The sequence below is a fragment of the Molossus molossus genome, unplaced genomic scaffold (genome assembly GCF_014108415.1).
Source record: "Molossus molossus isolate mMolMol1 unplaced genomic scaffold, mMolMol1.p scaffold_m16_p_1, whole genome shotgun sequence".
NCBI classification, from domain to species: Eukaryota; Metazoa; Chordata; class Mammalia; order Chiroptera; family Molossidae; genus Molossus; species Molossus molossus.
The window spans coordinates 125,464,736-125,477,544 of NW_023425344.1; the positions used below are offsets into that span (position 1 = coordinate 125,464,736).

General features: G+C 38.7%; 1 protein-coding gene across 6 annotated transcripts in view; it reads right to left on the reverse strand.

Moving 5' to 3' along the window:
• Nucleotides 1–12,809, reverse strand: part of CCNY (cyclin Y) — a 290,463-nt gene that overhangs the window by 82,787 nt on the left and 194,867 nt on the right. For all 6 annotated transcript variants that reach the window (XM_036261758.1, XM_036261749.1, XM_036261741.1 and 3 more), the window contains one exon: nucleotides 1,558–1,592. In XM_036261758.1, the coding sequence (XP_036117651.1) occupies nucleotides 1,558–1,592 (35 nt within the window). The remainder of the gene's footprint in view (nucleotides 1–1,557; nucleotides 1,593–12,809) is intronic.

Genomic DNA, 12,809 nt, shown 5'->3' on the forward strand with positions numbered 1-12,809 from the left:
TACATAACTTTGGTGACAAGTACTTCAATGTTTATAAATATTTAAATTTGGCAGTCTAGAAATCCTGAGACAAACCCTTATAAGGTCAAATACTGATTCTTGTTTTCAATAAGAGAATTTATTAGATAATTATTTTGCTAATTTGCCTAGTTCATCATTCCATATCCATGAAGATAGTTTTTTCTAAAGAAAGAAACATGTCTTTGGAGCGACAGGAAGGAATGGCTATAACTTGCCTGCAAGTCACTCTCCACACTTCACAGGGGTGCAAGTTGGGGCACCATGAGGGGCAGGGGGGTGACGGGGGAAGGAGTGCACATGGAGCCAGCCAGCTGCATATGCTGCTCAAGGACAAAGAATAAATGATCTCAATGGAATGCTTATGCCTAGCAAGCAGGGGAGGAAAATACTGCTCAGAATGGCCAAAAATCTAGAGCTAAATCTTTTTAATCCCTTTAAAATGAAAGTGTTGTCAAGTTTATCCTTCCTTTGAGTACCAAAAGAACATGCAGACTCTATTTGACCTATAAACAACAGTTAGGGAAAGAAAAATGTATGAAGGCACATAGAAAACAATTATGTGTTTATTCAAATGAAATGGAATTACAGAGAGAGAAAGAGTACTTTGGAGTAAGGGTAGAAGAAAAGAATCAGAAATTCAAAAGAGTAGCTTTCATTTGCACCCATGTAGTGGTTGCTGTGATACTGTTCACACACATCTTCCCATGAACATCAGTCTCAGGCTTCTAGAAAAACATTTGAGATAGTGGATAAACACCAGCCAAGCTTGTCCAATTACAAACCATAAGTGAAACTGGACACAACAGATCCAAGGCCACCTGTCACTATTTGAGCCAAATTAAGCAGAGACAGGAGTGAATCATATATGAGCGTTTATTCCAATAATGCTGGCAGTATGGGGAGAGTAGCAGGTCATCCTGTAAATTCTACTCTAACCTCTCCTATTAGTCAGCTGATTATATAAGGGTAAGTAAGAAAGGGGCTGCATGCAAGGGGGAAAGGCAGGGGCAGGGTCCAAGGTCCATGTATGTCCTTCCAGAATCTTGAAGTCCGATAACAGGTAATTTTCTATGATGTTAAAACAGCTCCATCTGTTCCTAGGACCAGAGAATGGTCAGCAATCCTAAAGCAAACTCCTGGAGGGAGTCAGGGTCCAGGCACCACAACTAAATCAAAATGTGTCCCATCCTTTATTCTTAAAATGTATTTTTCTTTTCTGTTTAATGGACCCATCCAGGCTCTAAGGCAACTTATCTTTTTACAGCCCTGTTTTCTTTATTGCAGCACATCTTCCAGTTTCCCAGGGTCTGTAAGAAACCTCTTATCTGTAGTTAGTAAGGTAAATAATCATTAAACAACTGTGGTCCTACTCTTATTACGTGCCCTTCCCGCTATCATAAGGACACTGCCATTTTCTTCACATACTTCCAACTATCAACAAAATACATGAACCATTTTCACCCATCCCAAACATAGTTATTGAAGTTCTCTTCGTTGTATAGTCATTTTGAAGAACACAGGTACAGTTTCACTTACATGGTTAATGAAGAGACTCTTGCGTTTTTCTCTCACTGCAAAAACAAAAGATGCAACAGAAATGTTACACACCTGCATGCCAACCCCTTACAGGTTACTGAGGACTAGGCCTCTCTGTTGTGATCCCCTCCTTCCACCAACCAACATACCCAATTGCTCCATTACCAAATATAAGAATATGTGACCTGCACAATGTTGATCTGGACCTGGTTAACAGAGCAAAATATATACCCACTTAAACTATGGCATGCTAACAAAGTAAGTTTAGGTGTAATTAACCACAAGATAATAGTTCTCCAATAACTAAATAAGATATTAGTTAATAATAAATCTCATAAAACTTGTACGCATCCATTAATTTAAGATAACTAACAAATAACAGGACTACTGATTTCTAACCTGAGCAGATCCACAAATGTGCAGATGCACAAAGGCCCATACTATATGGTGAAATATAAATAACAATAATACCCATCATAGCATTAAGATACAGTGCAAAATATGCCAGAAGCATTATCAGCATAGAAACCAATTCCTCTTCGTGCTAGGTCCTGAGGAATAAAGCTGCGGTTCTGTCTAGGAGCCTCCTACAGCACCCTCATCCTCATGAAGGCTGATAAAAAAAAAAATCACAATACAAAATACTGTCCTATCTCAGAGATGGAGGCCACAGTGTTAATCAGAACAGAGGTACTCAGCCTGAGATGTCCAAAGGTGACAAGAAACCCTAAGGAGCTTTTTCATGACCTGATTATCACTGAACTTTGCATTTTCTTTCCTGAAGACCTACTTTTGAGAGTATATTCTCCCCAAGCAACACGTTTACTGAGTAGGTCATTGTAGATAATAGAAAGGCTTCCTTCAAAGAGTTGACATCCTGAGTCCTTGGGAATCAACAGTGCCACCTTGGACACAGCTGTGGGAGTTAGAAGGGTGGAGTGATTGAGCAAAGGAGAAAAAAAAAAGAGAGAGAGAGAGAAAACTCATGGACATGGACAACAGTATGGTTGGTGACTGCTGGGGGGTAGAAAGGAGTAGAAGGAGGTGAAGAAGGGTATGAGGGGAATAGTGATAGACAGAGACTTGACTTACGGTGGTGAACACACAAGATGATGTGTTGTAGAGCTATGCACCAGAAACCTGTATAATTTTGTTAACCAGTGTCACCCCAATAATTTTTTTTTTGGTACATGCCCTAGAGGGAACCGAACCCGGGACTCTCTGGTCCGCAGGCCAATGCTCCAACCACTAAGCCAAACTGGCCAGGGCCCAAACATTTTTTTAAAAAGGAAAAAATAAATAAATAAGGGAATAAAAGGGCCCTAGGAACAAATACAGCTTACTATCTGAGGGGCCCCTGCCCTCCCCCACCTCCACAGTCCATCTCTCAAATGCAGATTCACTAGTTGGAAGCTCTCTGGCTCATCAGACTGAGGAATATGGAAATTGTTTTCCTAGTTTGCACTCAGTTCAATTTCCTTAAAAGTCCTATCCTCTTGGAAGTGACTGCTGTCCCTCTTCCTATCTCAAAGATACTCAGAGCACAGAAGCAAAAAACCCCTAAGGGTACTCCTGGGAGAAGGGGCCCACAGGCTATCAGATGGATCCAAGAACCTACCACACAGAATGGGCACACAGGGAACTCTCTGGAATACAAAGAAAATAGCTGCAGACTATGTCTACTGGGCACAGTGTGGGGATTACATAACCACTTTTGACCTAACTCGAAATAAGCATCCAAAGGTGAATCATAACAAGAGATATAAAGAGTTGGCAAGAAGCACTGAGTTTTAACTTCCTGAGACTATACACTTTGTGTGCATGTGCATGCATGTGTATCTGTGCATGTGTGTGCACATATGAACTGTTTCCTTAAATTATTTCAATACAAAATTATTATGCATCTAGTCAGATTTGTTCTGCCACATGGAGGTATGATGACATTTCCATGGTGATTTCCCACTGGCTATAGGGATCTGAGAACACTTTCTATACAGGCAACAAATTCCATAGGCAACACTTAGCCTTTGCTAGAGTACCCAACAATAGGTTTGTGCAGAGTCTTTGGGTCTCCCAATTATGAAAATCAGCTCCATGGTCACCTCAACACGCTATATTAACCACCTCAAGCAGATAAAAGATATCCATGCCTCAAGAAATATTAGAGCTTCTTATATGAGTACTTCTAAAAAGATGAACAATTATTCAAAAATAAATGGAATATATGAATCATCAATGTTTTGTCTAAAAGTTTTAACGAGAAAGCTTTAAAACAAAAATAAAATCGCAGGATATGAACAAGTAAGAATACTGTAAAAGTGTATGCTCCTCATACATCTCCTACAAGGATAAATCTAAGGGAAGAATCAAACTATTTCCATGAACCCCAACTGGTTCCAATTAGAATAGTAGAAAACAGAAGTTCACTAAAACTATTACAAAATGCATAAGGACAAGGTATCAGAAATCTACTGTAGAATACCTTAGGCATACTCTGTTTTTACACAAACGAACATCTGTACACTCCTTTATTTCCTTCAGGGCAACTAAACCAGCCAAATCTTATCTGAAATCTGGTACCACGTTCCTGTACTATTTTGTATTACCACCCCTAAGAAGACCTTTGAAAAATCAAGCCTACATAGTATGAAAGGTTTACACGTGTTCCTATGATAGACTTCCCTCTGGAGTGTCTCCTGAGTCCCCAAACCAACTGCCTATCCCCACACATAGACAACCTTCTATCATTTGCAGAAGGTTATCTTCTATAAGCTGCAATGTATAAGGCAATCTTTAAAATGATATAAACCTTCTCTTAAAGTATTCCAATTTATATATTAAACAAATACATGTGTGCAGGTTCAATAGTGGAAGCCTATGGGGAAAGTGAAATTTTATTTTTCCATGAACTTCAAGTTTTTACACTTAATTTCTGTACAGAGCTGCCCTGAAATTCTCTTCCACTCTACTTCCTTCCTACACAGAAGCAGCCACTGGGTCCAGTGAAAAACTTGGGAGTGAGCCAGGAAACTGAAGCAGGGGAACCAAATACAGTGGCAGAATGAGGCTGAACTGGTAATGAAGGAAAGATCAAACCCCCGATTTTTATAACAATCCAAAGTAATACTTATATACTTAGCCAAGCAAGATGAAATAGCTTTGACTTTCCACTCTGGGCCCTAAAGAATTAAGAGGGTAAGAGAAGAATCTTTTAAACTAGGATAACTTTTTCTGCTGAAAATATTTGAGTTTTTCTTCTTATATTATTATATACACCATGACCATAGCATTAAAACCTGGTATACCTAGCAGTGTATTTTCAGTAGTAAGTATCTAAACAGAGATTATGAAGTGGGACTTCCACATTATGTGTGGCTCTTCACCTTATCAACCTATTTGCTCAAGTAGATGTATGTATTAATTCCATTATAGGACTTTAACTTAAATAATAGAATAGCTCTCACCACTTTCTGTAGATAAAGAGATTGAAACAATAGGAGAAGAGGCAATAGTATTAATTCTAGTAAACATGTATCATTTATGACATTGGAAAATAAATGGAGAATAGTGATAGGAAAACATTAGACATTTAAGTGTTCTTTCTGCAGTGGATTTAGGAAATTGAAGTGGGTAAGCCAAAACAGTTGAAGTTTTAAGTCCTGTGGAATTCTGACATGTGACATAAAAATTTAAATTTCTTGCTTTAGAAAGATATAAGACAATGGGAGTAATGAAAGAGACACTCATAATACAAGGATGAATTTTAAAATGATGTTTCATTTACTCATTTAACCTTCATGATTTACTTCATGCTCTGAAACTGGTACAAATAAACACTGAATGAGCCATTTTAGAATAAATTTCAAATGAAAAGCTTTTGTAGAAAGGGAACTATATTGTGTATCACTTGTTAAATCTCATTTCCTTAAAAACTTTTGACTTTATGCTTTTATTGGCTTTTTCGTGCCAGTTTCTAGTCTCCATGGTTGAGTCATTATGTCTGTTAAAAAGAAAGCCAAAATTCATGAGAAAATATATAAAAGACTAGATTAATTCTGAAATTATAGACATTCCAGGAAACAGTAAAGTTTCCTAACATCCTTGTTCATCCTAGGTGACCCTGACCATAATGACCTGGACCCAGGTGGACACCCATTAGAGAATTAGCTGGGCTAATTAATTCTCTCTCCTGGGAATCCAGAGATCCTGGTTCATCACTGCAAGAACCTACCTGAAGATATAGGATGGGGTGGGTAGGTGTCCTGCTATGCAGAAGAATTAGCACAACATGTCTGTCATCCCAGAAAAGGTCTGCTTACTAAGCTGGTGTCTGGGAGCATGGATTTGGAGAGTTCTCTAACTCGTAAGAGTAGCTCACTGTGCCTAAACTGTACAAACAATATAGTTTATGCTGAACACCTGCTTTCTTCCTGGGAGTTTAGAATTTTGGTATGTACCAGGCGGCAGCTGTCTACCTAACCAGTCCTCAAAAAAAAACACAGGGCACTGGGTCTCTAAGGAACCTCCCTGGCCAGCAATATGTCACAAGTCATTACTGAAGAAATCTGGTGCATCCTATGTGACTCTACCTGGAGAGGACTGTTGGAAGCCAATATCTAGTTTTCTCTGGACCTCACCCATATCTCTTATCCTTGTACTGTTTCTGCTTCTCATACTAAGTCACAGCCATGAATATAACTACACTAAGAGTGCTATGATTCTCCTACCAGATCACTGAAACTGTGGGTGGTCTTGAGGTCCTCCAACACAGCTAGCAAGGAGGGTAGGGGGATGACAGAGAGTAGGTAAGTACTTCCTTAGTTCCTAATGGCATTTAGTCTCTAGTTCCAATGATTCACAACGTTTCTGAGATCCCTTAAAATTAATTATTCCTTTCCCCTCAGGCTAGCTGGAGCATTATCATGGTAGAAAAGTAATAAAATAAGTGGAATTTCTTACCCTGGTATCAGCAAAAAAGAAATAAAATTACTCAATTCTAAATCTGTTTTTAAAATAAACAGCTCTGTGTCAGCCTGCGGTACACAGAGACCCGGGTTCGGTTTCCGCTAAGGGCATGTACCTCAGTTGCAGTTTGTCCCCGGCCCTGGTTGGGTTGTGAGGGTGGCAACCACTCAATGTGTCCCTTTCACGTCGATGTTTCTCTCCCCCCCCCCCCACTCTATCTGAACAAAATATCAAAAAAAAAAAAAAAAGAAGAAGAAGAAGAAAATAAACAGCTCTGAAATTCAAAGTGCTTTAGCCATTTTGTTTTATATAACGGTATAAGTAATATGCCAACTCATTTATGATATTGGCTTTAATCATTTTTAAACCTAAATACTTTTGGATACTAATAACATGTCAATCAAAATCTCTGTAGTTCTCAGCATTCCTACATAATTGAGAGTACTAATGGTCATATTCTCTTCGTTGGGAAAAGAAACAATAAATTGATATGGATCATAAATCTCACTTTCCTGGGAGAATACAGCTATCTCCTTTAATCCCATTATGATGGTTTGTTAAGAGTTTTACTTAGCTAATGTAACAGTCCATACTGACTTAAACAGAAAATGTAACAGGAACTATAAGGAAGGTCCTCATAGTTCAAAACGGAACGTTGAAAAGTCAGTTATTGAAAATAAGAGTTTATCACTATCATCTAACAGGACAGAGAGCGCTAACAGTAGAATACAGCTGTGGTGGAGAGGACTTCAAACTGCCCCAGCTAGGGTGAATTACCTCCCCCCAGGTCTTGCTCTGAGTCTGCTCACTGAGCAATTTTCTGACAAATGAATCTGAAAAGCATAGTTCAGGAGAGAGGATACAGTGAAAGGCATATTGAGAAAAACTGATATTTGGTTTTAGATGATTTTGTATTGCGCAAGCAGCTTTCTCCAGATTGGAAGGCCCAAGAGATCAGAGTGATACTTCCAAGAAACTCAGTCCACAAAGCCCAAAGGCCTTCCTCATCCATTTAATTTACAGGGACCCTGCATCCACCCCTACCTTGTGCATCTTAAGAGATGACTGCAGAGATGGGAATGCAGTCCTGAGGGTAGTATGGTCATGTCAAATTCCGATCTGGGATAGGGACTGATTGGGCATAAAATTCCTACATTCTCCTGCCTCCAAATAATGGATGTGTCTCTGTTTAATGAAGTTAAGGAAGGTGGAAGAAAGTGATGCTGAAATATAAAACAGAAAACCACCTAGGCAGGGAGACTGTCACAGTGCCATGACATGTCTGTGAAGGATGGATCATGACTCCCAGCCTTCATTCTGCCCCTTACTTCTTCATTCAATCCCTTTTCAAGATTCTTCTATGTGCTAGCCTCTAAGATTGATATGGAGAATGCAAAATGGGGAAGACATTGTCCCCATCCTAAAGCAATATGGAATTTAGCAAAGAAATAAACACCACTATTTCTTTATTTACAAATCATAAAAAGTCACCTCCACAATAGAGGAATATACAAATTACATTAAATTTAATGCCACTGATTTTATGGTATACCTCTCTTCTATCTGCCACTAAGAAAGAAAAAAAGTGCTGCCAATGAACTATGAACAAGCTATCGCCTGTCCTGACTTCAGAGATGTTACAGTTGGGGAAATATGTCTATGGGAATGGATGAAAAGTTGGGAAGTCGGGGAGCACCCCCCTAAAGAGGCTGACTTTGGGCTAGCATGACACTGTGACAGAGGATGTTGGGTCATCTGCAGTGTCCCAAAGCAGAGGGACCAAAGCAGCTCGGACAGAAGGGGAAAAAGGCTGCATGTGCCAGTTCCCCTTCTCCTGTGAGTGAGTGGGAACCAGTGAAGAAGGACAGCTTCAGCAGGGAGAGGCCCAACTGGACCTGTTTCTCAGAATGCTCCTTTTCACAGCCACATGGAAGAAAAGTTAGAGAGAGGAGATGGAGGCAGGAAGGCTGGGAAAGAGCTGTGGTCACAGATCAAGGGAGGGAGATGAGCTGTCATCATGGTGCTGAAGGAGGAAGAAAGAAAAGGAAGAAAGACCAAGTATTTAGGAAACAGATGAGATGGAAGACAATGATCACAGGACTCCTAGATTGCTGGCTGGCGACCCAGACTGACAGAGGGTTAATTCTTTAAATAGGTGATGGGGAGAGGAGAGGAAAGATAGTGACTTCTGATTTGGACATGATAACACTGAGGGGTCTGTGATATTGCCAGATGGGTTATATACCAGGCAGAGGGTAACATATAAGGGGAATACATGCTTATAGTGCCAAAATGGGGGTGACATCCCCTTAACCTAAGGTCCTGGGACAGGATTACTCAAAGGAATCCCAGATGTTAGTGCTGAGTGACCAACTATCTGCTTCACAGGTTCTAAGAGCAGACACTGAGCACATAACTGTGTGCCCAAGGCTATTCTATTGCCTCAGATAAACAATCTTCTGATAAGACAGGTATGAGTATTGTCTACTTTCAGGAAATTATAACCCAGGAGATCACCTAACTATAAAGCTAACTAAGGGAAGACAAGGGCCTAAATCCAGTCCCAGAGCCCTGACTGCCAAATTGGAGACAAAGGATGATCCCCTGCAAACTAGGGCTGACCACAGGCCAGAGATTATCACAGTCAACCCAGAACTTATGCACTGAATTTTCACTCCTTCTCCTCTGATATTTCTTAAGCACCTACTCCTCCAGACTAGAGAGAAAAGATAAGGTAAGACAATACTAGTTTTCATAATTCTTGTCTGAAATTATCTGGTCAAATAATAAGTCAGGGCTGGACTAGAGCAGTAGCCTTGAAACCAAGTGTTCAAGGAGGTTGTGAAGATGGCTGAGATATGAGCAGAGGTTTTCTCCCTACCTCCTCCTTCACAAGGACCTTTCTCCCATCTCAAAGAAAAAGGCATGCCAACCCACCCTGGACATGTGTGCACCTGGTATGAAAGACCTTGTCCAGGGCCCCAGGCGATCAATGAGTCTGCACCACTGAGTCCCACAGGACAGCTAACAGAAGGCCACCCCACCAACACTGGGAGTCATAGCAGTTCTATCAAATATACAGATATAAACATAAAAAGAAAACCAAAATGGGGAGATCAGAAACAGGCCCCAAATAAAAAAACAGGAGGACTCTTCAGAAAACGAGCTAAATGAATAGGAGGCAACCATCTATCAGAGTTAAAATTAATAGTTATAAGGATATTCAACAGTATAAAAAAGGAAATAGAAACCACAAAAAATAACTAGATGAAAATGAAGAATAATATATCTATAATAAAGAATACACTGGAAAGACATACCAGTGGGCTGGATGAAGCAGAGGATAAAAAAAGCGAATTAGAAGACAAGGTTAAAAAAAAAATCAATCAGAGCAGCAAAAAGAAAAAAAGAATTGAAAAACATGAGGATGGTTTAAGGGAACATTGAGACAACATGAAACATAACAATATCCACATCAAGGGGTATCAGAAGAAGAAAGAGAGCAAGGGACAGAGAATCCGTTTTAAAAAATAATGACAGAAAACTTCCTAACCTGGTGAAGGAAAAAGTCACACAAGTTCAGAAAGCACAGAGGCTCCCAATAAAGATGAATGCAAAGAGACCCACGCCAAGCCACATCAAAATTAAAATAGCAAACATTAAAGACAAAGAGAATCTTAAAAGCAGTAAAGGAGGGACAGTTAGTGACCTACAAGGATGGTCCCAATAAGTCTGTCAGCTGATTTTTCAACAGAAACACTACAGTCCAGAAAGGAATGACATGAAGTATTCAAAGTAAATAAAGCAAAGATCTGAAACAAAGCAAGGCTAACATTTAAAATTGAAGGTGAAATAAAAAGCATCCAAGATTATTTAAAAAGGGATAAAGGAGTTCATTACCACCAAATCAGCATTGCAAGAAATAATAAAGGCACTGCTGTAGAAGAAAAAGAAGAAATAGTACGAGAGAAACATAGGCATAAAGAATAAATATGGCAATAAATAAATACCTATCAATAATAACCTTAAATGTAAATGAGTTAAATGATCCAATCAAAAGACATAGGGGTAGCTAAATGAATAAGAAAACATGACCCATATGTATGCTGTCTACAAGAGACCTCCCTCAACACAAAAGATTCACACAGGCTGAAAGTGAAGGGATGGAAAAAAATATTCTATGCAAATGGAAACAAAAAACAATCTGGGGTAGTAATACTTATATCTTACAACACAGACTTCAAAACAAAGACCATAACATGAGACAAATAAGGATACTATATAATACTAAAAAGATTGATCCAACAAGACAATATAACCCTGGTAAACATATATGCACCCAATATAAGAGAACCAAAATATTAAAAACAAAAAACAAAAAACAACTCTTGATGGACTTTAAGCAAGAGGTCAGCAACAATAGAGTCAGTCATAGTAGGGGACTTTAACACCCCACTGACATTCCTTGATAGATCTTCCAGACAAAAAAAAATCAACAAGCAAACAGTAACCTTAAATGATACGCTGGATCAGATGGATTTAATATTTATAGAATATTTTATCCCAAAGCTGCAGAATATACATTCTTCTCAAGTGCACATAAAACACTTTCAAAAGTAGAACACGTGTTAAGACACAAAATAAGTCTTAACAAATTCAAGAAGAATGAAGTCTTATCAAGCATCTTCTAAGATTACAATGCCATGAAACTATAGATCAACTACAAGAAATAACACTGAAAAATATTCAAACACATGGAGGTTAAATAGCATGTAATTAAACCATGAATGGGTTACCAAGGAGATTAAAGAAGAAATAAAAGATTACCTGGAAACAAATGAAAAAGAACACACAAAAACCCATAATCTATGGAACATAGTGGAAGCAGTACTGAGAGGGAAGTTCATAGCATTATATGCCTACCTTAAGAAGCAAGAAAAATCTTAAAGATACACTCTAACCCTACATGTGAAAGAACTAGAAAAAGAACAACAAGAAAAGCTCAGAGTAAGTAGAAGGAAGGAAATAATGAAGATCAGAGCAGAAATAAATGACATAAAGACTAAAAAAAAGATCAATGAAACCAAGAGCTGATTCTTTAAAAAGATAAACAAGACGGATGAGCCTTTAGCCAGACTCATTAGGAACAAAGAAGAGAGAACACAAATAAGTAAAATGAGAAGTGAGAGAGGCAAAGTAACAACTGACATCACAGAAATACAAAAGACTGCAAGAAAATACTATAAACAATTATATGCCAAAAAAAAAAAGGACAAATTTCTAAAAACAATCTTTCAAAATACAATCAGGAAGAAATTAGAAAACCTGAATAGACAAATAACAACTAATGAAATTGAAGCAATAATCAAAACACTACCAGCAAAGAAAAGTCCTGGGCCAGTTGGCTTCACAGGCAAATTCTACCAAACATTCAAAAGAAGAACTAACACATATCTTCCTCAAACTATTCCAAAAAATTCAAGAGGAGGGAAGATTTCCAAACTCTATTTACAAGGCCAGAATTATCCTAATTCTAAAACCAGATAAAGATACTGCAAAGAAAGAAAATTACAGTCCAGTGTCCTTAATGAACATAGATGCTAAAATCTTCAACAAAATATTAGCAAACTGGAATGAGCAACACGTTAAAAAGATTATACACTATGACCAAGTGGGAGTTATTATGGGGATGCAAGGTGGGTACAACATTAAAAAACCAATAAACATGATACAGCACATAAACAAAATAAAGGATTAAAATCACATGATCATTTCAACAGATGCAGAAAAAGCAGTCAAGCCCTGGCCGGTTTGGCTCAGCAGTTAGAGCGTCGGCCTGTGGTCCTGAGAGACCCGGGTTTGGTTCCCGCTAAGGGCGCGTACCTCGGTTGCAGTTTGTCCCCGGCCCTGGTCGGTTGTGCGGGTGGCAGCCACTCGATGTGCTCCTTTCCCGTCGATGTTTCTCTCTCTCTCTCTGTTCCTCTCTCCCTCCCACTCTACCTGAACAAAAAATGGAAAAATGTCCTCGGGTGAGGATTAAAAAAGAAAAAAGAAAAAGCATTCAATATATTATAGCACCCATTTATGAAAAATACTCTCAGGAAAGGGGGAATAGCAGGATCAAACCTCAACATAATAAAAGCCATATATGGAAAACCTACAGTCAACATCATACTCAATGTACAAAAATTAAAAGTGTTCCCCTTATGATGAGGAATAAAACTGGGATATCCACTTTAATCACTCTTTTTCAACATAGTACTGAAAATCCTAGCAACAGGGATCAG